The sequence below is a fragment of the Hypomesus transpacificus genome, chromosome 10 (assembly GCF_021917145.1).
Source record: "Hypomesus transpacificus isolate Combined female chromosome 10, fHypTra1, whole genome shotgun sequence".
NCBI classification, from domain to species: Eukaryota; Metazoa; Chordata; class Actinopteri; order Osmeriformes; family Osmeridae; genus Hypomesus; species Hypomesus transpacificus.
Window position 1 is genome coordinate 14,104,094 of NC_061069.1, and position 25,127 is coordinate 14,129,220.

Below are 25,127 nucleotides of genomic sequence, written 5' to 3' on the forward strand. Positions count from 1 at the left end.
TTTAAGCCGAATCATTAAAGCAAACCACTTCTTGGCTGCCAGGCATTGTGAACTAAAACAGTGCAACAATTACTTTTCAAAGACTGTGTACAGAGCAGCAAAATCAACGACTTATCTCTCCTCTCACTCACTATTTCCTTGCTGTGGACTGTGAAGAGGACACTTTGCACTAATAGGTAGTACAAAGAGGTAGTAGTAATGGCTACTTTTTACTTAAGTATGCTTTATGTCAGAGCCCATACTTCTTTACTTTAATTACTATGGGAGTCAAATGGCTGAGCGGTGAGGGAGTCGGGCTAGTAATCAAAAGGTTGCCGGATCGATTTCCTGCCGTGCCAAATGACGTTGTGTCCTTGGGCAAGGCACTTCACCCTACTTGCCTTGGGGGGAATGTCCCTGTACTTACTGTAAGTCGCTCTGGATAAGAGCGTCTGCTAAATGTAAATGTAATGTACTTTAACTTGAGTCTTTTAAAACACAAGTATCTTTACTTTTACTTGAGTTAAAGATGTGTGTATTTTTGCCATCTTTGCTGCCACTGACCAGTACAAGCACTCAACTACTCAGTGTTCAACATGGGATTTATTTACACAATATGAACCCTCTTGTTGTCATACATATGTATGCTTGTAAGTATCTGTGTGGTTTTTCAGCCCCATTCAAAAAGGTACCTGCTTCATGTTTACACCCTACAAAATATAATCTAGGCCAGTAAGCTTCTTATTCTTTTATCAGCTGCTTGTGCCTGTATGTGCCTCTGTGCTTGCCGTAGTTGGGTCTGTCACGGAGAGCTTATATTTTTTTAGATGGAACGTGGTCAAGCAAGAACAGGCCAAAAGGTTAATTATACCTTGTATATCTTACCCTTTTTAAAGTCCATTTAAATGTCTGAATTCTCTTTTGGGAATGTGTGTGTGTGTTCACCATAATGCATTTTTGTTTGTCCATTTAAACGGTCCACTTCACGTTTCTGTGGCTGTAGTTTTGTCACTCAAACCTTCTCCGTGGACAGTCAGCCATTTTGCGATTTATCTTGTCTGCACAGGAGGTCGTGCTCCCCTCCCACACAAGAATGTCAACCTAGAACAGTGAGTTTGCAAACGATACCACCCAACTACTCTAAATGATGGGTTTTGTCGCTAGGTCACGTACGACGGAAGCGGCTTAATTAATTTCAAAAGCCGTACAAGTTCAGATGAGGCCTACCTGTGTTAATTAGTCCAGCGGTGTTTCTGACCTGTCTTATCACCGTTACCACCTATTTTTGACAACTTTTATCTGCCGTATAAAGTAACGGAAAAAATCGCATTAAACCAAAAACTAAGAAGAATGTTAACAAATAGACATTGAAATACCTACCAATTTGACCAATGGATTGAAAGCTAAAAATTATATTAGACATATGGCTGAGGGTTGCTATAGTTTTATTTTTTTAATTACATTTCAGTTTTCTAAGATCTCAAAGTCCACGTGCACCGTATTGTCTACGTAGGCAGTAGAAACAAACCGAGCAGAAGATCTGCACGGAGATAGTCTGGTCTTAGACTAGACTGCCCCCTGGCGGCAATATGGAGGCATAACACCCTGGATGTGTCGCACACAAAACGTATGAATGAGTTACCAAAAAATAACTATAGGGCCTACATGTTGGTGGGCTGTCTTTATAATTCATTATAAATAAGATTTTGAATAGTTAGCTCTAGCTCTTCAACACGTCACTGATGGTTTTTTGTTGAAATAATAATGAGTTATGATGCGTCAGTATTCATGAATGTGTTCAATGAAGAGAGCAGAGATTACAGGTGTTGTCCCAAACCTTTATTGCAGCCCGCAAACAGAACATTTACAAACAGCATCATTTTCCCAAACTTCAGAGTTTATTATTTCACAATAATTTAAACCTGGCATTGGTAGTCTATACAGTAGGATAGTATGTAAACCTCTAACAACATGGTTTATTTTGGTGTAAACCTCTGTTTAGACGTGGCCTGCAATAAAAAACAAAACATTTGAAATTGGTGTTATGTTTTTAAATGTGTGTGTATTGCTGTTTGTGTGATAATGTTTTCACTTGGAGTGAAGTCTATCTTCAACAGGCAAGACCCCCAACTGTCTTGTATGGCTTTGAAAAAGTCAACACTTCTTTAAAATTTCAGACAATTAATTAAAAACATTTCTCCTAAAAAGTGTCTTCTCTTAAAAATCTAGAACAGACCTATCTTGTAAAGTTTGTTATATGTAAAATGAACACCACGTTAAAAATTCACAGACTTCAAAAGTGAGCAGAAAAGACCCACTCTATAAAAAATAAAAAAATACTAATGAAATCCTAACTGCTAGATTGCGACTGCCTAAATGTTTCGTGTTTTTGAAACAACTGTTGTTGGTTTTAGCTAGATTCCCCAGACAAGATCCGTGTGGTAGCACTTCCTAAATTCTATCACATCATTAGTCAGGCCCCTTAAAACCACAATGCACAGAAACTGCTACAATGAAAAAAGTTACATGAAAAAACCCTCTCTTGATCCACAGAAGACGTCACCTAGGAACTTGAACACAAGACAAAAAAAACACGACGACGACTGAGTTTCCTTCAAAGATATATCCAATTCCTTCCTCTTTCCCCCCCACCCCACGTCTTGTGGTATTGTCCAAAGTACGATCTAGAATCCTCCTTGTAGTGTAAGGAAACAAATAACAGAAAGACAACATCAATATTAAAAACACTAGAGGGATGTGGAGTTAGTGAGCATTTTTGAACTCTTGTTACCATCTAGATCACCTATTAGCCCTCAGGTGAGATGCTTGATTGGTGATATGGGGGGAGGGGGGGGGGGCCTTGCTGGAATGAGGGGGGGCAAGGGGAGGGGGGCAGGCTGCACTTGACACATGCAGAAGGACAACATGGACCTGGTCGTGCCCGACAGGACGTTGTGAGCCTGTGTTCCTGTAGGGGAGGGGCCGCTTCCTGCTGGGCTTAGAGTATGTGGAAGTGGAGCTGTACATTTCTACAAGACGTAGAAACCAAGGTTCACAGGCGGCGACGGACACAGCTCTTCAGTTATTTCATTCTTACAATTGAAAATAATTCTCCTCTGTTTCCCAGTGGACCAGGTGTGTGTGTGTGTGTGTGTGTGTGTGTGTAACCAGGGTAGCATATAATGCAGAGGAACATATAAAACACAAACACACACACACAAGAATAATGCAGTCAGAAATGGCTGAGTTATCTGAGGACAGATTAGTTGAAGTCACGTTCGGCTTGGTCTAACTTAGACCTCTAAGAGCCCAGATCCGTGTCAAACAGAACCATATTAAAGATTAACTAACAGTAACCAACTTTTCGGTCCTCAGGTAAAAAAGCTGGTACAGTATCTGACAAGGTCCCAGAGGTTAGGCTTACAAGCCGACATCAGTCCGAGATTTCTCTCTTGACCCTAACACAGTCAAAAAAGCAGAAAGAAAAAAACTACAACGAAAAAAATAAAATAAAAACAAACAATATAACATCTGAATGGGCAACAAGCTTGGCTTGAGCTCAACTCGATTTAATGGGAATGAAATTAGATGTGTTCCCCGTTGATCCCCAAAAATACAAACAACATAATCCTACAGAGGTAGGGTTAGAGAGAGGCAGAGTTAGAGAGAGGGAGAGGCAGGGTTAGAGAGAAAGAGGTATATATATATAGGGAGGTAGGGTCACACAGAGAGAAAGAGAGAGAGAGGCCGGGTCAAAGAAAAGGTTGGGGTAAGGTAGGAGGAATGCGGAGAGAGAGACTGAGATATGGTCAGCTACTGTCGGAGAAAAAGAGGTACTATGAGTTGGAACAAAGACAATCTACAAAATGAGGAAGAGTCTTAACAACAGCACAATGTCAACTACGGCTCAAACGGGGATTGTGTTGCACAGAGATGTCCACACACACACACACACACAGGGATGCAAGCATGCACGAGCCCACGCGCATCCGCAAGCATCAGCCCAAAAAAAGAGCACGCTTCTACACACTCACACAAACAGACACAGTTTTGTCTGCCTCGCGCTCCGGACATGCAACACGGTGAGGTGTCGACTCAATACATACTGGTAACACAAAACCTAGAATTACACAGCCGCTGAAAGATCAGTGCAGCTTTGCATAGTAGCTTCACATCGAAACGACAACAGGCGGCCATTTTGGGCTCTGAGTAGCGGTCATCATTGGGGTGACACACGCCGATGAGGCCCTTTGTGGACGCGTGAAGACGGTGGCCTAGCAAAGCGACATGTACCTCTGCTAGTTTTACACAGGAATGGAAAACAACAATCTACATTCTAGTTGGCAAAACGCCGCCCTCCTACATCCTCAAGAAGAAGAGAAAAAAAACCTGGATTTGCCATGAAAAGGAAAAATGGGAATTGTTGTTGCTGTGGGTTTTCTTTTTACCAAAAGGAAAGGAAATCTAAGTATTAAACTAAAAATAAAAAATGAAAGAATATGAGGGGGAAAAATGTTTCCAACAAACCAGTCCAAAAAATGTTTTTTTTATGCTGACAGAAATGTTAAGTTATTTTTTTAGTGTGTGAGTCTAGAAAAAATGGAGAAATCGCCAAAAGTCACGATGACTCTTGTCGTTTTCTGGTGGTGGGGTGGGGCGTGTTCTGCACACGCTCAGTGGGGTGCGATGTGGGCTGGTTCTTGCTCCTTGACTAGAACACAGAATTTACGTTTCTGTGGAAACCAAAAACAGACAATCATTGGTTAGCAAATAAAACAGTCAACAGAAAATGGTTATTCCGATGTTCTTGTTGTTGTTGTTATTATCCGCCTCCCAAAACAGGGCTAAAGCTGCCAAAAAACCTTGCAATTTTAAACAAATACAGACATTGTTGAAGACCCATTTGAAACATAGTGAATGAGATGTATTGATGGACTGCACCTACAGCCATTTTGAAAGCTGCATTTTATCAGGTCTCCACAAGGGGGCGCACTGTGCTATGAGCCGCATACAGCAGCCTCCATTACGCGCACCAAGAGGAAGATTCCTTCTCTAAACCCAACTGTCCCCTGAAGGATTCTCCCGCCATTATTTACACTAAACAGTGATTATATGAGCATTATATACATATTTATTATAAATACGGCTCGAAGCTCTCAAAGACAGTGAGGAGGGTGTGTTTATAGTTATATCATGTGATACCCAGAGGCACTGTCATAATAATAATAATAATCGCGGTCCATTTGAAATGCTCACAGACTACTTCATGGAGTTGACAGAGACAAGCACACGTGTTACAGTAAAGCACACGTCATCCTATTGTAGCGCACACGCTAAGCACACATCATCCTAATGTTAGCACACACGCTAAACACACGTCATCCTACTGTAGCGCACACGCTAGCAGCGTGTCACGCCTGTGCCGTGTGTATACCACACATGCAGTACATCTTATCATGTACACACACCTCAGAGGTGAGAGAAACTCAGAGAGACACGTTGTCTTAGATTGGACACCGCTGACTACCTGTACACTAAACTCTGCTGGACCACGTTTTGAAAGAGATTAAGGAAGCTACTTTGCCAGTTGATTTTGCGTGTTGTCTGATTTAAAAGTATTTTGCTATGGATTTGAGTCTCTTTACAGTGTGGTTTAAGGGATTTCAGGGAGTTAAGAGCTATATTTTTATTTAAAAAATTAATTTTTTAATTTTATATATTAATTTTTATATTTATTTTTATATTTTTTCAGATGTTTGGAGTTGAAGAACTATGTTTAGGGAGGAGAGGTAGTAGGAGATGTGATCAGTGTTCAGGTGTGATTGGTTGATCAGTGTTCATATGGCAGGTGTGATTGGTTGATCAGTGTTCATATGGCAGGTGTGATTGGTTGATCAGTGTTCATATGGCAGGTGTGATTGGTTGATCAGTGTTCATATGGCAGGTGTGATTGGTTGATCAGTGTTCATATGGCAGGTGTGATTGGTTGATCAGTGTTCATATGGCAGGTGTGATTGGTTGATCGGTGACCAACCTGTCTGCTCCTCCACTGGCTCATCTGCTACTGCCTCTTCTGGGAAAGAACAAAGAGACAGTTAGAGACCGACAGGCAGGCAGACAGTTAAATGTATGTAAAACTGGTCCTTTATTCGTAGAGTAATATTTATTTTAAATTCATTTTAATTAATAATCCGTAATCAACCCTGTATTTATCGATAAAGCCATGCGACAATCTGCATACCTGCTTCCTGTTGTGACTCCTCTGCCTCTTCCGCTACTTCCTGTGTCTCTTCTATAATGAAACCCAAACAGTAACGTGAGCAGTCTCGCTAAAAACATCAGCTAGCACAAAGGTATTTGCGTTGACAATGGCATTAAAATCAGCATCAGAGTTAGCATTAATGTTAGCATTAATATTAGCATTAGCATTAGTATGAGTTTCTGAACAGTAATAAGATCCTTACCCTCTTCTTCTGCTACTGCCTCTTCTTCAACCTCTGGTGTGGCTTCCTCAACCACTTCCTCCTCCACTGGAGCTTCCTCTTCTTCTACGGCCTCTTCTTCTACAGCTGCTGCCTCCTCAACTTCCTCCTCCACTGGAGCTGCCTCTTCTTCTACGGCCTCTTCTTCTACAGGTGCTGCCTCCTCGACCACTTCCTCCTCCACTGGAGCTGCCTCTTCTTCTACGGCCTCTTCTTCTACAGGTGCTGCCTCCTCGACCACTTCTTCCTCCACTGGAGCTGCCTCTTCCTCTACGGCCTCTTCTTCTACAGCTGCTGCCTCCTCGACCACTTCTTCCTCCACTGGAGCTGCCTCTTCTTCTACAGGTGCAGCCTCCTCAACAACTACCTCCTCCACTGGAGCTGCCTCTTCTTCTATAGGTGCAGCCTCCTCAACAACTTCCTCCTCCACTGGAGCTGCCTCTTCTTCTACTGCCTCTTCCTCAACGAGAGCAGCCTCCTCAATTACTTCCTCCTCCACTGGAGCATCCTCTTCTTCTATAGCTGCTGCCTCCTCAACCACTTCCTCTTCCACTGGAGCTGCCTCTTCTTCTACTGCCTCTTCCTCAATGGGGGCAGCCTCTTCTTCGATCACTTCCTCCTCGACAGGTGCAGCTTCCTCAACAGTCTCCTCCTCGACAGGGGCAGCCTCTTCTTCTTCAGCCTCCTCAACCACTTCCTCCTCCACTGGAGCTGCTTCCTCCTCCTCAGGCTCAGGCTCCTCCTCCAGGATCTCAGGCTCCTCCTCCAGCACCTCAGGCTCCTCCTCCATGACCTCAGGCTCCTCCTCCAGGATCTCAGGGTCTTCCTCGATCACCTGCGAACGGCCCCATAACAACATTCCACTTGAGGACAGTCCTCTGGTCCCCTCTGACAGCTCACCCAAACGCCACGCCAGTTGGCCATTTTGTCTTTTCTCATCTACAGGAGAGTGATGTTCCTATCAAGAGCTGGGGAGTGTGGATCACACAGTGTGATGAAGAGGAGTACTGACCTCAGGAGCCTCTTCCTCCTCCTCCTCGGCCACCACTTCAACCTCGACCTCAGGCTCGGGTTCTGGTTCAGGCTCTGGAGGGACACACAGAGGGGTGGGTTAGTCAGATTGTCGATATCGTTGTGGTTAAGTCTTCTTATTTCCACCCGCCCTCGAACCTAAGATGTTTGCCGCTTCACCTCGGCATGAGGGAGAAGAATCTACTCATTGTTTGATCATGCACCAGATCTCTCTCTCTCTCTCTCACACACACACACCTGGTGGGGGCTGGGCTGCCTCCTCTGCCTCGGTCGCCTCAATCACTTCCTCAACAACAGGCTCAGGAGCAGCTGTGGGGAGGGAGGGGGGAGGGAGGGGGTGAGAACACAAGGGTGAGGGGAGAGGATATGAGGTATGGAGGGGGGTTGAGGATAAAAGGAGGGAGGAGGGGAGAAAAGGGAGTGTGTGAACAGAAGGAAACGTACTTTCTCCCACAGAATCACATGAATTATGACATCGTATTACATACGTCTTTACACAGCATTACAGCAGTGCTGTGTGTTTGTGCTGGGAGACAGAGACTGGTACTGTCGGGGGGTTTACGGGAGCTGGCTTGGGAGTGTGAGTGGGGGTGAAGGTATGTGGGGGAGGAGCATGTTGAGGTTTACACAACAGCCCAGGCATGTAGCAAGACCTGCTCCTCCTCACTAACAGGCCTCACTGGGGAAACTGAACGGGTGGCCCGATATGTGGTCCTACATACAACATAGACTGCATGAACCCTGAGGTTAATGTTTAACCTCTGACACAGATAGCTGAAGCAACATGGCTCTCCAGTGCAGGCACACACACACACACACACACGTGTGCACACAGGCAGATTCACACATTTAGTCTAATCTGGTGTTTTATCCACACTCTATCTCTCTCTCTCTCTCTCACTCTCACTCTCACTCTCTTACTCACTCACACTCTCTCTCTAATTGTCCTTAACTCACTCTCTCACTGTCTCACTCTCTCTCTCTCTAAAGGGGCCAGAGATCCCTTGAGGCGTCTCTTAAGAGTGAGGAGGCTTAAAGAGCATTAGTCTGGCAGCATTCGATAACAACTCTGTCTTCGGAGGCTGTGCAAGAATGAGCTGAATGATTCTCTTCATACAGAAAACCGAATCAGCAGGATTCTGGTGTAATAATAATCTCGATCAATATGATAATAATCTATATTATTAATCCATGTTCGTAACGCAGCGTATGTAATGTGGATGTGTTTGGGTTAGGTACTCCAGGGATCTTACAAACATGTGGTGTAGGCAGCCTCTTCACAAAGTGTGTGTGTTTGTGCGTGAGCGAGAGGATTTGTGCGCATTTCATGTGTGTGTGAGGTTGTGAGCAGTGTGTATTTTTGCAGTAACTAAGAGGTTTGTGTTCCATAAACAAACATGGCAGACTCTTTCTGTTGCACTGTGTGTGTGTGTGCTTGCGTGTGCAAGATGTGCTTGTGTGTGTGTGCATGTGTGTGCGTGCATGTGTGTTACCTTCTTCGACAGGTGCAGCAGGGGCCTCCACGAGGTTGGGGTCCTTGGTGATGACGACGGTGGCCTTCTCTTTCAGTCCTGAAGGGTTTACATGTGACGCACACAGTTGAGGTCGGCACGGCAACACACACTTAGGAGAACACGCCTTGGTTTAAGGCTACGACTCCTACTGTTGTTGGCACGGTGACCACGTTCAGTATTGTTGATCGTTATCGTATAATAAATTGCACACACATGTCTCGGACTGTGTGTAGCTCAACAGATAGTATTCTGTGCCGTGTATACTTCTAAATAAACATGACGTTTATTTAGATGACATGGCACCGGTGTTACAATGTCATTCATAGGAATACACAATTGAGAACAACATTTCAAGCAGCAATAGACTTGGGTTTACTTTTGCTGACTCTGAAACCCTGTGTGTTTGGTTTTGAGGTGTGGCGTGGCAAGGTGTCTACAGTGCAGAGAAAAGGTGCGAGTGTCGGTAAGCAAAGAGGGAAGTGAAGTTAAAAAGGAGGGAATCTGTAGCAAGGAAACTAGAGAGAGAGGGGCGGTGCCTTGGGAGTCAAAAACACAAAACCTTGTCTGTGTTTCTCCTCCCTGTCATGGAGGTAAACTATAATGGTAATCTATAAATCTATAGGTATCTGTGGTAATCTATCAAAAAAAAAGATCAATTGATCGAAGTTCAAACTCAGTCACAAGCGCAAACACGACACAGTTGATTCACCTTTCATTTCTCAAGGTTCCTTTCTACTAGTTTGTCTGCTTTGACGATGCCTGATAAATCCAAAACTCATCTGGGTGGCATCTGATTGGCCCATTGGGGAGAACAGAGGCATCTGATTGGTCAACTGGGTGGCACAGAGGCATTTGCATGCACTTGAAAACAGGAAACCCTTTAAGGATCCAGCAACTTTATTAACAAAGAACACAAGAACACAGGAGAAGACAGAGAGAGGTCTGATCATTTCTGCTTGCTGAGTTTGTTTTCGTCGCTGTAAGTAAAAATCTGCAATCATCAGGTTCTGATCGAAAGACTAAAAGCCAAAGTCCTTTCTACTCTAAATCAAAATCTATTCTCAAACTCAGCCCAAGGGGAACAACAAAACGTAAAGCACACCTGTAGTTCTAAGATTACAGCACCTGGTTGTGAGATCCTCCCCCCAGCCCTTGTTTGTTTAGAGGTCAGATGACTTTTGTCAAAACAGGAAGTGGCAACAACACAATGCTAAGTTTTCTCTACACTCTGAGCTGATCCCCCCTGCTGAAGGGGCGCTTCCTTCCCCCACGCTGGGGGGGAGGGGGCAGGGGGGTCTGACAGCTTTTTAACTTCCTCGGTCACCTCAAGGAACACACCAGAGGAAGAAGCGTCAGATCGGGTCAAAGGTTAACTTGTGACGACTGCGTGGGTGCTGCTTCAAACAGAGCCAAAATGGTTCCAGTTTGTCTCTCGAGGACAACAGCAGCTAAACTCACTGACGCTTCCGTCCTCATGCGTTCCTTGGGTCGCCAAATGGGTGAGGGGGGGAGTCCTTCTATGACATAATCTGCATGGTTGGTTGTGATATCACTTCTTGCCTCCCTTGTCAGACTTGTCACCCTTGGATTTTTTTGCCGCTTTCTTTACTTCTTCTAGAAGTTCTTTACTTTTTGCTTTGTCGTCTTTCTTCCCATCCCCCTCTCCATCTTTCCCTCCCTTCTTCTCTCCTCCCTTTTTCGCTTTCTTGCCCTCCTTCTCCTCACCCCCTGCCTTCTTCTCCTCCTCCTCTTCCTTCACCACCCCCTCCTTCTCCCTCTTCAATCTCTCCATAGCCTTCTCCATCTCCTCCTTCTCTATCTTCTCCTCCTCCTCTTTCAGCCTGGCCACCACCTTCTCCTTCGCCCTGGCCGCCGCCTCGTCCCTCCTCAACCCCAGAGCCTTCTCCTGGTCCTCCTTCTCCAGGATGTTCCTCACCTCCGCCAGCGCCAGCTTGGCGATCTTCTTGGCCTCCACGCGCTCGTGGATGAGCGCCAGCTGCTGCTTCAGAGCCTCACGCAGTTTCCAACCCACGTCTTTGGTCAGGGGGTTCTCTGAGGTCAGGGGAGGGGGTGGTGGTGGGTTTGAGGACGGGGGAGTGTGGGAGTTGGGTGGAGACACCGTTTAGATGGTTGTAGTTTTGTTACAGGGTACCGGTCATGCCAGGCAAGCCGTAGGGGAGGGATTGGGGACTGAAGGCCATGCAGCTGGGATCAGTGTGGGGACGTCCACAATCCAGACAATTCAGTACCAGAAGTATCCATTAGTAGGATTAAAGCACCTTGGATCTTTGGTTTGTTGCGCTGGCATACTAGGGCATACTAGGGTAGTTAAAGGAGTGCTAAGTGTTATCATTTCAGCTGTAAAAAATACTAGGCTGGAACAGTGACCTGGCAATTAGTGCCATGCCACATTGCAGCTACTCTGTTTATTTGTAGACTTAGTTTTTAAGGAGAAAATACTGATCATATAAACCTCACATTTAGTGAAATTACAGCATGCAAGAAAACCAGTGCATTACTGTGTTATCAAAAGGTAATTTTCATCAAAGTAGGCTTAACTCAGAGTACACTCTGCAGTTAATCAATTTCCAGATTAGGCTGCATGAGGCCTATTAAGGATATACAACACTCCACACCAAAACCTGACACATTCCTCATGCTACAATATACCTTTCTTTCCTTGCTTCCTGACAACATCGCCAGGCTTCTCATCTGATGTTTAAATAAAAAAAAGACAGAACAGTTACAATGACGACAGCGGCTTCATCCCCCAATACGAACAACTAGCGTATTGCCGAGAGAAAGCTAAGCAGTTCCTCAAGCCGTCTACAGTCTGTCCCTCGACCAGGGTCAGTTTTCTAACCGCCTGAGTAGTTCATCTGAGAACAGCGACTTCAGACAGACTGCTCAGCTAAGCTTCCGGCCTGGTTCTCACCGTTGCGTATTTTCATTGGACTGTGCGCAGCGTTTCAATGAAATCTGTATGAGTTTGTTAGACCCCGTACAGAAGCTCAACTTTTGGGTCAGTTTGCAACAAACATGTTTCGAAAAAATCTTCCTTACAAACGAGCGTGTCCGGCAACTCCCACCCTCTGCACGGGTCCGTAAAAATACGCAAGTGTGACCCTGGCGTCAAGACTGCGATGTTGAACCACTAAACTAAGCTTCGGTTAATATCTGGTGTAACCGCTAGCTACCCATGATGCTCAGGTTTGTACAGCATTCTTGTTTCATGGTCAAACGGATTGGACATCAAATCTGCGGACCAAGGAGTTGGAAGCAACAAGCAAGTCAAAATCAACCAAGCCAAATATTTCCACTTGGATGGCTTTGAAAAATCCGTCTTCACATGCAATCTGCAGCGTTGACGTTTGCCGTGTTCCGTAAATATTTGATCATTGATCTTGAAGTTGCAATTTGTTTACGTTCTAAATTCACAAATTAAAATTGGATTTAATAAAAAAAGAAATCAGATTGCTAAATCCAGATTTGGCTATGACATCTGGCCATGCCTTTCACACAGGCAAGACCACGTGCTGAGAGAAAAAATTGGACAAGTAGCAGACAAAACGAACAAATCTCTCAATCTAAACCTCTTTGTTTCTGACACTAGTGTACCTCTGGGTTTAGCAAGCCTCTCTGCTTTCCTCAATCCGGTTAAAGAACGTTCTGGTTTGAGCGGAGAAAGAGAAAACAGATGGCCACACTAAAGTTTGGAATCAGATGTTTGATGTAATACGACAAGAGAGGAAAATAAACAGATATCATTACAGCACTAAACCACATTGTTATGAGGTCTATAACATAAACAGGGCCTTGATAGGCAGTCGGGATATCTTTAAGGGACACAGGTCGATGTGTGATGCGAATCAAAACGCACAACAGATTCCTTCAAAACATGCCCATGCTACATGCAGAAGACTTGAAATCAACCACACAATTCCTTCCTGCAGGAGATCTCGTTTGGTAAATGTACCAGATTCACAAATGATGTCAACCTTTAGTTGCGTAATATAACCGTTTTAAGGTACAAGCATGTTGAATTCATGCAATCTCCACCTCATCAATTGTGAATATGAAATCAGAAAGATATTCACCAGAGAGCAGGAAAAAATAGTTTCTCAGTACTCCCACATTCTTTGCCGCTTAACGTCGGCTCAGTACTAACACGTTTGTGTTTACGGACATGTTTGTGAGGAGTTAACAATGGCGGATTCTGATTGGTAAGGAGAGAAAGTTTGGGTTTGTCTCGTTACAAGACGTCTCCAGTCTTCTCCCTTCAGAGAGAGAATCTCAGGGTATGAACTCAACACCCCGGTGATATCGTATCCGAACACTTGGGTTACAAGAAAGCGAAAACTGACGTTTACTTCAGAGTTGAGGTTCCGCCGGTTTCCAACTGTCACGCTAAGACATTTCTACAGTTCCTTTCCCAACAAAACAGAGAAATTTAGGATTTTGGACAAACTCTCTTATCCTACACTCCTAAACTCACCGTGATAGGGGTAGAAGAAGTCACAGATATTAAACTGGCCGTAAAATCCTCATATTCCAAACGTTCCAACAAAATAATAATTGTGTTTTATTAAAGAGTAATATGCAAATGGAGAGACGAACATTTTGAAACGAACGTTCACTGACCTTAATTAATTAAATGATTCATATCGACAGACAAAACATTCAAAAACATCTTGAAACACGGAACTAGCAACAAGAAGACTCCTAAGATGGAATGAATCAACCCCAAGAGGACGAAGAATCGACCCTAAAACTTTTTAACAAATCTATCAAAGACGCTTAAACGATCATGGGAAAAAGGGAAACACAATGAATAGTTTTCCTGATATAAGGGGTTGAAAAGGTTTCATAGTAAGAATTATTGGGCATGCTTCTTATTGGCCAGAGTCTCAGTGCAATTGATTGAATGCATAAATCGGTAGTTATTTTCTGAGTATAAGCGACAGTTATAGTGCGGGCCAAGTGCACAAATCACAAAAGAGATGTTGGAAAAAGATGCTCTGGTATTCCTGATAGTATAGATACAAAACTGTTCAATCCCACCGGCGTAGAAAAAACCGAACAACAAAAAATCTTCTCAAAGACCCTTGAGGATTCCTCGTCTTTCTTCTCTTCCAAAATGTTCAACCGCGGGAAATGTCGGAGATCTCCTTATCAGCACGTTCGCGTACCCTCAGACATAGAGGGTCTACGGATGGTCACCCAGGTCTCACTGTGCTTGGCAAAAGAGGCTTTATGGTTTCCGGGGTTGATTACTGGTTGTGCAGACCTACAATCACTACTTTTTGTCCCTGTTCTCTGTGAGCCTTGGAAGAACCTGCGCCTTCCTCCTGATCTTCCGCTGCACCCTCATCATCCTCTATGGGATCAAACGGACTCAAGAGGCCATACAGGAAGGTGAAGAAGCCGTTAAACCAATCAGAACCCTCGGCTAACCCATCTTCCAGAGACTCCTCCCACTGACCTCCATGAGTGGTCAGGCCTACGCAGACACAGGGAAAAGGGAGAGAGAGAGAGACAAAGACAGAAAGGGTGAGGAAGGAGAGGAGAGAGAAAGAGAGAGTGGGGCGGTCCAGAAGGAAAAAAGGAGAGAGAAGAGGAGAGTGGAAAGTTTAAGAGCGGTTAAGCAGCTAGGGAAACTACTCTAAAGCTCTATGTACTTCAAAGTTGGCATTAAGCAGAGTTAAGAGTAAAGAGAGAGAGTAAAGCATAGCTTAGCATACTGTAGAGTATAGCTTAGCATTTTAGAGTATGACATAGCGTTGTGCAGCTTAGCATACTGCAGAGTGTAGCTTAGCATAGCATTTTAGAGTATGACATAGCGTAGTGTAGCTTAGCATACTGCAGAGTGTAGCTTAGCATAGCATTGTAGCTTAGCATACTGTAGAGTATAGCATAGCAAAGGATATAGCTTAGCTTAGCATAGAGTACAGCTGAACACACAGTAGGAAGGAGCATGCAATGGGAGCTCGCCACAGCTATCTCCAAGATGGCTGCCTTAGAGGCAAGCTCGGAGAAAGAGAAAAGCAGAGTTGACAGGCCAACCTAATGGCAGGGCCAGATGGGGATAGCCCCTTCAAATGCAAGTTGGCAACGCACTCCAGTGTCATGTACTTTTATAAATGCAGCAACGTCACGACTAGAGAAGATACAAGATTGGTGGTTGCGAGAGACGCAACATTGAAGTCCTAGTTGCTGCTAAATCATCGTGATATAGTATAAAACAGGATGCTGGCCTACACGGTGGCCCGAATAGTGGTTCGGTTTGTGACTATACGGATCCAGTTTAGAGGGCTCTGTGTCTAGGGGGGGGATACGTGCAAAGTATCAAACTATCTCATGTGTGTCTACCGCAAGGGGTTAAGAGTGCTTTGTGATCTGGCCAGGAGACTTAAGTAAAAGATTTGGCTCGGAATGCTGAGGTAAGAATGGAACTTGAGATCACCCGATCACTCCATGCACATGCAACACAGTGGAATCATTCTCCTCATTGGTGTTTTTTTGTTTTTGTTTTGGTGGAATTGACCAATGAAACCCTGTCTCTCATTGAAGAGATTGAATCTATTGAGTCAGTCATGCAAAAGGAAACCCAAATCACAATTATGTAACACACACACACATATATCTATACGTAGTCTGTCAATGATAACAGTGATAATAATGAGTCTATCTTAGATAAATTAACTTGCCTAGCAGAACTTTAGCGTCCTCCACATCGAAGTCACCATCTCCGTCCGTATCGTAGGAAACAAGTTTACCTAGTAGACCGTAGATACACTTTAGTTTAGCTAGCATGCTTAGCATTAGCATTTAGCTATATGTCACTGTGAGGAGATCTGAGGGATGTGTGGGGAGATGGGTGGGTTGGCTTGCTTTCCGCTATTTTAAGGGATTAATCTATTTCTGTCTACTTCTGCATGTTAAGTTGGTTGGTTCTGTCTTTTTAAACTAGTAGTGTCCAAGTGTTGGACTTCAAAAGAGTATCGCTGAATCTCAATCTTTTTCTAATCATGTCAATGAACAGTGGATGGTTACACCTTATTACTGTGTTAACACCAACAACAAAAGAAAATTATGACAAGGATATATAATAATGTGAATAATAATTATAACAAATCTTTACTTCTAATTAATAAAAGACTAACATACATTTCTGGTTCATACTTTGTTATACTACCATGTTATTCAAACTATGTTGCTATGGTGATTAGTTCACATTCAGGGGAGATGGGTTGTTTTATTAACTATTAAAATTCAAACGGGAGGTGCTGGTGAGATGGTGAGGAGGAGGAGGATAGTGATGAAGATTATCTAAAGGTTTTTGGAATGATTTGGGATCCTGTACAAACATCATACCTTGTATAGCTTCTGAGAGGTTAATACGCAAGTCCTTAGCTTTGGCTGCATGCAAGATTAACATCGGACAAACAGAAATAAAGATACGTTTACAGATTTGTAAAATTGACACAAATTACAGATTATCATAGATTACAGCAATTACATCAAAATGAATTTATCAAGGAGACTCATAAATTATTAGTAAACACTCCTTCACACATGCACAAAAGGTGGCAGACGTTGATAATTGATAGTTAAATTGATAATTGACAGTCAAGTTGCTGATGAGGGAATTCTGTGAGTATTGCATCAGTTCATCACCGAGAACCGATGTGGTTGTACGTCGCTAGCTAGCCTAGGGAAGAAGACTCCAGGAGAATCTGGAGTTTACTATGCACTGGGGGACTGGGCAGGCTTGACTGGGGCTAAGTATGGTAAACTCTACTGCATGGTGTACTGTGGCTTTAAGGGTTTGATGCTTTAGTGTTGTCGACAGTCTGTTCGACGTGACGTGTTTCAGAGAGGTGTGAGTGTGTGTGTGTGTGTGTGTGTGTGTGTGTGTGTGTGTGTGTGTGTGTGAGATAAAGGTGTGAATGGCCACAGGTGTGAGGTAAGTGTGTACATGGAGTGACAGAGAGAAACAATGAGGTGAGGTGTGTGTCTGAGAGTGAGAAAGAGGCAGGTGTGTGTGAGGCAGGTGTGTATGAGGCAGGTGTGTGTGAGGCAGGTGTGTGGCAGAGTTTGAAGTGAGGGTGGTCCCCCATAAGAGTGAAGTAAATTCAAACTGAAGAAGGGGTCAGACACTATAAGTGTTGCTCAACCCCTCATACGCCAACGACCTTGGGATGGTGATGGATACAGTTTGAACTCTACTCGGCGGGTGTGTGTGTGTATGGTTCATGCTTCATGCGTGACTTTTGTGTGTGTGACTGGTATATGTGTTACAGGTGTGAGTGTGTGTGACAGGTGTGTTTGTGTGTGAGTGACAGGTGTGTGTGACAGATGCGAGTGTCACAGGTGAGTGTGTGTATATGACTCACCGAGGACGCCCTGGTAGTCGACCAGGTCGAAGTAGACGACGGCTACGGAGGTCCAGACTCCCAGCAGCGCCAGCACCATGAACCAGGTGAAGAAGGAGCTGCCGCCAGCAGTCTCTGCCGCCTTGCCGTTCTTACTGGCTAGCTGCTGTTTCATCTCTGGAGGGCGGGACGGGAGGAAGGGGGAGGAAGAGAGATGTGGGGATAGAGGAAGGAGAGAAAGGAGGAGGACAAAAAAAAATAGGTATGGTTCAGGTTTAATCGTGTACTGTTGTGTGTTCGTTCAGCAGATGCTTTTATCCAATGCGACGTGCCGGGGGGATTTGAACCTGCGAGCTCTTGATCATCAGTCGAATGCTGAGATACCGCCAGCAATACCTATCCCCACTCCCCCAGGCTTCTTGGGGGAGGGTTTTTCTCGTCTGTGCAATAGAACTAACCACATAGATGGATTGAAAAGCTATCAATATAATGGTTTGACTGAGAGAATATCCTGTGTGATAGTTACTGGGTCGGCGAAATGACATACTGTATTCACCTGAGGAGTGAACACATGCTAGAGAGAGAAGAGGAGAGAGAGAGGAGAGAGAAGAGGAGAGAGAGAGGACGGAAGACAAAAGAGCAGCAGAGGAGTTATTCTCGGGGCTGTTGACACCGCTGCACAGTGCATTGTGGGTAAAAATACCCGTGTGGGGAAAGATGGCAGGGGAAGAATGAACAGGTGCCCGAGTCCACTGCCCTCCACTAGGTCAAACCACTCACTCACACACACCTACATTGTACACACACACACCTATACTGTACACACACATACACGCACACTACATACAAACACACACCTAGACTGTACACACACACAATATACACACACACTTTTCACAAACACACACGTACACTTTACACGTCACACACTTGAATAAGTTCCAGACACACACGCTTACATTATACACTTACACACACACACACGCTCACACCCTCCTACCACCTGCTAAAGTCAGCGTCGCAGCTATAAAAATACCACAGCAATCTCTCGCCAAACTCTCACGTTGCCTCCAGTCATTACTGATGCTCCTCACCGCTAGTTTTCCCTTCAGACGAACAAACACACACACAGTAACCTTCAAATGAATACCTCATTCAAGTCCTTGTCAAAACTGAATTCAATTCAGCGCTAAACTGCAGCACCAGACTGCAGGCCTCACTCAGTGACCTTTTCATCAGAGCAGCATCCTTTCCCACATCAGACACAAACACCACCAAACCTCCACCTCAACCCAGGATATGTCCCTTTGTCCGCTCCATAACCATCTCCTTCAATACCAAACAAGGAAGCAGTTGCGTCCGTTGCCTTGAAACGCCGTTCCCCCGATAACGGTGAAAGTCGTCAAAACACCGGGGGACGAGGAGTCACCTTCTGGAATCTCCTCGACGACCGTAGTCGGGGCGACGGGTTCCACGACGGGTTCGCCCATCTCTGCTGACCGAGCGGGCGATCGGTCCAGACAGCGACTTGTCCCAGAGGGGTGATCACTCAGTCTGAGGAACCCTGTCCCGTGCCTCCGCCCCCACCCCCGGTAGACCCCGCCTCCTCTTTGTGTTCCCAGCATGCTCTGTAGGAGGGGGGAACCCGACACCAGACCTGGCCGGCCAATAGGAGCTATTTATAGAGCTGCGCGACCTCGGCCGCCTGGCGTTAGGACATGGCTGCCCCGGCTCTCAGGTGGCACCGCTTCCATGCCAACAAGACGGAACGATTACTCAGAAGCCTCGGGTAGGGACAGAGAGACAGAAACTTACCTCGTAAACCCTAGCCCCTACCTCCTAATCCCTACCTCCTAAATCCTAGCCCCTACCTCCTGAACCCTACCTCCTAAATCCTAGCCCCTACCTCCTAAACCCTACCTCCTAAATCCTAGCCCCTACCTACTAAACCCTACCTCCTAAACCCTGCCTCCTAAATCCTAAACCCTACCTCCAAATCCATACCTCCTAAACCCTAGCCCCTACCTCCTAAATCCTATCTCCTAAATCCTAGCCCCTACCTCGTAAACCCTAGCCCCTACCTCCAAATCCATACCTCCTAAATCCTAGCCCCTACCTCCTAAACCGTAGCCCCTACCTCCTAAATCCTACCTCCTAAATCCTACCTCCTAAATCCTAGCCCCTACCTCGTAAATCCTAGCCCCTACCTCCTAAACCCTACCTTCTAAACCCTAGCCCCTCCCTCCAAATCCATACCTCCTAAATCCTAGCCCCTACCTCCTTAACCCTAGCCCCTACCTCCTAAACCCTACCTCCTAAACCATGAGTTGTCTTTAAACTACAGGAATATGTGTGTCACGCCCCTGGCTGTGACACTGTTTCTGTTTCTCTTTTTCCTGTGTTCTACTTCCTGTGTTTTGTTTTTCCGTGTGTGTGCGTGGGCGGAGTCTCCCGGGGTAGACAACCATCCTCACCTGTGGCAGATCAGCAATCAACGATCTACGTAGACCCTGCTCACCATTCAGACTCTGCCAGATTGTTAACTCTGCTAGTTTCAAACCTTTTGAAACTTTTTGCCTCACGAGTCCGTTTTAAGGTCCGAACATTGCTGTACCGTAACAATGTGAACATAATCAGAAACATAGTGAGAGGGGGAGGGAAAGAGAGGGGGAGAGAGAAGAAACATGTGGGGAGGGATAGAGAAAAGAGAGAAAGACAGGGAGAGGGAGGGGAAGAGAGAGACAGAGAGAGAGAGACAGAGAGAGAGACAGAGAGAGACAGAGAGAGACAGAGAGAGAGACAGAGAGAGAGACAGAGAGAGAGACAGAGAGAGAGAGGAGGAGAAGGAGAGAGACCCTGGCACATTTCATAGCCTTGGCTGGACTGGACAGGGACAGGAACTGTCATTGACCTTACATGGTTGGTTTAGACTGCTCTAGTGTGTGTGTGTGTTTGTGTTCGCACGTGTGCGTCTGCTGTGGCTTGTGTTTCAGTGTGCTCGAAGTTGCTCGTTCAAAATACCAGCAAATAAACACAAACTGTGACCAGGCCCAGCAGAGAAACACCATCCTTGGATGCAAGAAAAACACATTCAGATTCTCTCTGGCTGGATCCCATCCTACTGTAACAACAATCCCTGTCTCACTGCCAACGCCCTCCATGGACATGTCTGTTTACCTCGCTAATCTCTGGCTCATCATCGATGAATGAAATTGCAGCAGGGGGGTATTCTGCAATGAGTGGCCGATATTATAACATCTTAACACCCGCTGCGTCAACGTGAACTATGTCTAAACACACCTAGAAGCTTGACTTGTTTCTGCTGTAATGAAACTTGGTGTCTGTGGAGTGCTCGAGGACAGATCATAGCTGACAGGAGAAGGTATTGATGGAGGGCGCAGCCTAGTCCTTCCCGTCGCCGCAGGCAACAGTAAGTACCAGAGCAGGAAGAGCGAGTTAGCCAGCTAGGGTTCCACCGCAGCACTATGAAACAGACACATTCACATCATGAGAGGGGAAGGGATTCAAATAAATGGGAGACACCATAGAGCTGACTCGGCACTAATCACAAAGTAAAAAAATCCGGTAATTTCTGGGGGGGGATTGATTGATTTAGAGATGTTAAAGTTTTCAGTTTTTTTGAAACAGCCCCTCTGAAAGCCATTTCAGGGGTGGAGACAGTTTGTTGTTAAATGAAACAAAACTCTCATTCCGAGTCACCCTTTGGCTTGTATCACAAGACCACCACTGACTACGCACTATACATCTAACACAGACACACACATCACATGTACAGCCATTCACTGATTCAACAAGAACTTTACAACACCACATCTATCATGCTCCCCCACGCTCACAGAAAAACACAGTCCACCCCCTCCTCGGTCCCCACCACAAAACAAACGCACCGTAACTCTGTGATGATCGTCCAGAGGTAGATTGCAAGACACCGGTAGAGGACTTTCCTTTTAAAGTGTTTCCACTCTAAACTATTCTCTGTCTCTGTGTCTCTGTGTCTCTCTCTCTCTCTCTGTCTCTCCCTATGTGTCTACCTCTCTGTGTCTCTCTATCTCTCTCTCTGTCTTCCCTTGCAGGAGTCGTTTGCAAGTACATATTGCTCAGGGTTTCAGCTTACATAAGTTTCCAGGGGAATGTCTACGGCTGACACACTCCCTCTCTTCCCTTTTCGCTCTGTTCTTGTCCCTTTCATACCTCAAACGCACACATACACACACGCCTTAAATGCACACATACACACACGCCTCAAACGCACACATACACACACGCCTCAAACGTACACATACACACACGCCTCAAACGCACATACACACACGCCTCAAATGCACATACACACACACGCCTCAAATGCACATACACACACGCCTCAAACGCACACATACACACAACTTTGTGTCGCTTTGAGACTCTGTGGAACAGAGGACACAACCCTTTAGTTCCTCTTCCACCTTTCCCTCTGTCACCCCCCCCCCCATCAACTCCCCATACTTTACCTCACCAGAAGCCCCCCACACCTTTTAACTCCAGTCTTTCTAAGCCCCTGGCAGTCTCTCCTACAGTACAGTGGTCACACTGGTCAGTGTACCCTATAGGCCTGATTATATACAGTCTCTGGGACAGAAGCAGAGAGGCTGCGTGCCTCAACCACACACACACACACACATCCTCATTCTCTTAATGTCTCTGACACAGACACGCACCACTGCGATATCTTCCTCTCTGGGTTCCATAGTAAACAAAGACTAATGCGCCTGCCTTCATCGTACACAAACACACAGCACAGCCTTCACACCAGGAGGGCTTCAGCTCCCAGACAGTCTTTACACAGCACTCGAGGAAAGCACACGGCGAACCAGATACAGCGACACACAACACAGGTGTCTGGGCCTGGGGAGAAGCTGAACGATCGCTGAGACTCAACATCGCCGTTCTGTCACACACACACACGTTGTTTAAAAAATAATCATCATCAAAAACCACCCCAAGTGCATAAAACCAGTCCAAGGCAAATGCAGCAGCAGACTTTTCAACGGCGTTAACACTGTCCTTCAACTCACCAAAACACAACACCCATGCAAAGTTATACAAAGTAAGAGCAAGGAGCAGTGTTTAGTTTGGGACGAGGGGGTCACTGCAATGTACCACACTGTCACAGCACACACCAGCCCTGAGCAAGCAGATGCTTTCTTTACCAGGTGTGTGGCCTTCTTCTGGCCTTGTCAGGTGACCCCTAGGAGGAAGAGGCCTAGGAGGAGGGGAGGGGGTGTGGTCATCCGTTAGATCGTGACATAGTAACACAGGTATTATAACAGTCACAGGAAAACTCAACTTATGTTAAAAAAACAAACGAAAAAACAATACCATTGTCAAACTCTGTTCAGAGCCATGTCATTGGTGATTCATGGTGATGATGTAGAAGGCAACCAGCCGAAGGCAACAAGCCGTGTATCCACTGATCACAGTGGATCTAGGTGACAGTGAAACGGCTATCCGCATTTTATTATGCCTGGAATGTGTTGCCTACACTTGTTTTGTGTTTCTGTCACCGCTGAACATTCAAAAACAGCCGTCTCTTCTGGCTTTACAGTGACTTTCCTATTTCCGCGAATTAATGGTATTATTATGAGCAATGTAACGCACGTGTCATTAGATGGTCACAATGAAAATGTGAATATTAAGTTACGTGGGTTTTTTTCTTTTCTATCTACAATTTTGTTAACGTTTCACTTGCTGAAGTCGGGACCCTGAACAACGGTCAAACATACATGTACGGGGAGGAGCCACGAGTTGTGAAACCCTCGATAAGATCCGTACATAATGTTCCAGAAGGTTTTTTTCCTTGTTTGGAAACGTAGTTTGGTTGTGCCCAACATGCAATTTACTGCACTTACGTGGATAATAGCCTACTGAAACACAAATTGACTTTATGCATTTATTCGTAATAGCGCTTCAGAGTCTTTTCTTAGCTGTGGAGCTCCCTTAAAAAGTTGAGCGCTGAGAGTTGCTATTTGATGTGCATGCTACAACCACGAAGGTTTAATATACGATTTTAAGATTAAAGTTTAGGACAAAAACTATTAAAATGTGAACTAGAACTTTGATGATTTGGTTGTATACATTAACCTATTCTCTCCTCGTTACTCGGGTCTCCGGAGGAGTGGTTAAAAGACCTTGGGGCTAACCTGTCTGAGATAATATGTAGCAAGGCCTAAACCTAGATAGTGCATATGTGTACATATTTCTACCCTATGGCCATCACACAGCGAACATACATGAAGTTCGTGTACATTCTAAAAGACACGTGTCATTCTACAACTGGTGTTATAGCGCGAGGGGCATACATTTGGCATGCCCTCTGTAGACTTCGAGAGAGGTGCGCGCCCCTTTTTTCCATGTAGCTTGCATTAGTGCGCACGCTAACAAAGTTTCGAGCAAGTTGCCGTCGTGTTATTTCAACCGATTAACTCTACTAGGAAAGGAGTAGCCCCGCGCCATTTCGCAATGGCAAAAAGTGGGGTTCCACATAATTACAAACCGCAGGGGGTTCGGGGTTGAAACGACGACTATGGGAGCCACGTGTAACCCCTCCCACGTCTTAGCTTTATGGACACGTGAGCATTTGGAGAAGTGACCGAAAAGTAAAAGGGGACACTACGATGCATCCCCAGTAGCCTACGACTCATGCTTGATACCAGTCGAATACGTTTGCCTGGCGGCGTCAATATCTAGCCTATACACACAGCTGACTAAGACGGGAGGCCTCGACTATTAGCTCTAAAATAAAGCCTTCATTGGCCGTGCATCCTTGATTTAAATGCGAGGAGCGGTTTCCTTACTGTATTTCGTAACAAAAGGACCCGCACAGCTCTCATTCGGCTCGGTTTAAATGCACAACTGGGAATCACCAGTAGCTGAATGATGTGGTCGCAGCTTGCAACAATTGAAACAATGTACACTTGAAATCAAGTCGTCATACAATGTAGTAGGCTAGGCGCCCGTGATACAAAGAGTCATTGCGCCTGCAGTATATACAACGTTAAATTAAGGCCACAGCAAGATCGCAGTTGCTAGTGTTGTACACGCACGTTTCTGACTATTCCTTATAATAAATGCTCACATCGTCGTGCCGGAATGGCATCAATAAAATAGCTTGCCGCTCGATTAACTTAGAAAGGCCTCCTGCAGTAGGCTACTGAAGGTTTCACTGCATCTCATCCATTGCTGTAGCCTACATTTATACAAAATTAGATTTAAAAAAAATACCTTTCTTGATGTGGGCTCTTGCGGCTCTTTTCGGGGCCATGGCTGCACGCGAGTTGCTGGAATTTAAGTAGAAACGTGTATGTTCAATATGAGCGAGCTTCACTCTCTATTTCTAGAACTAAAGGTGGCCCAGTAGAAATCAAATCTCTCTGCCCTCATAAACCGAAGCCCATAGCAACCCCGTCCACTTTTGAGTGACTGCGTTCTCCGCCAGTGCTGGCAATCCCAACAAAATGTGGGCGGAGAAAAAGAAAAATATCGGCCAATAGTATTTCAGAGGTGGTTGTCTTATTCAATCGTGTGGATATCCGCAGGTTAGAACCGCCTCGTTCATCCCGTACTTGAACGTGGCAAGATGGAAGCTCCATGCATCGCGAGAACACACTGTATTTTCACAGTACTGTAATAGCTCTTTATTACATAACCCGTCTTATCTACTAGTCTTTGTGCTGTTATAACTGGGG

The 25,127-nt window shown here is 45.2% G+C and overlaps 1 protein-coding gene across 6 annotated transcripts; it reads right to left on the bottom strand.

Annotated features, from left to right (window-relative positions):
• Positions 1–1,803: 1,803 nt before the first annotated feature.
• asph (aspartate beta-hydroxylase) lies at positions 1,804–24,862 on the bottom strand. 6 transcript variants are annotated; one of them, XM_047026860.1, is made up of 11 exons: positions 24,664–24,862; positions 17,404–17,559; positions 16,382–16,426; positions 15,715–15,783; positions 8,987–9,064; positions 7,731–7,802; positions 7,474–7,547; positions 6,444–7,296; positions 6,221–6,271; positions 6,014–6,052; positions 1,804–4,712 (listed from the first exon to the last, which is right to left on the bottom strand). In XM_047026860.1, the coding sequence occupies exons 1-11, from the start codon at positions 24,701–24,703 to the stop codon at positions 4,705–4,707; spliced, it is 1,485 nt and encodes a 494-aa protein (XP_046882816.1). In that variant the 5' UTR covers positions 24,704–24,862; the 3' UTR covers positions 1,804–4,704. The 6 variants fall into 6 exon arrangements, with proteins under 6 accessions (XP_046882816.1, XP_046882817.1, XP_046882813.1 ...); XM_047026861.1 differs by lacking the exon at positions 24,664–24,862 and adding an exon at positions 21,291–21,434; XM_047026857.1 differs by lacking the exon at positions 24,664–24,862 and adding an exon at positions 18,812–18,943.
• Positions 24,863–25,127: the final 265 nt, after the last annotated feature.

Coding starts and splice junctions, on each gene's coding strand:
- asph (XM_047026857.1), bottom strand. CDS start 18,872: ATGGGCGAACCCGTCGTGGAACCCGTCGCCCCGACTACGGTCGTCGAG. Junction 15,784..16,381: donor CCTCTCAGAAGCTATACAAG/GTATGATGTTTG, acceptor ACGGTCTACTAG/GTAAACTTGTTTCCTACGAT. Junction 7,548..7,730: donor GGCAGCCCAGCCCCCACCAG/GTGTGTGTGTGT, acceptor GTGTCCCTCCAG/AGCCTGAACCAGAACCCGAG.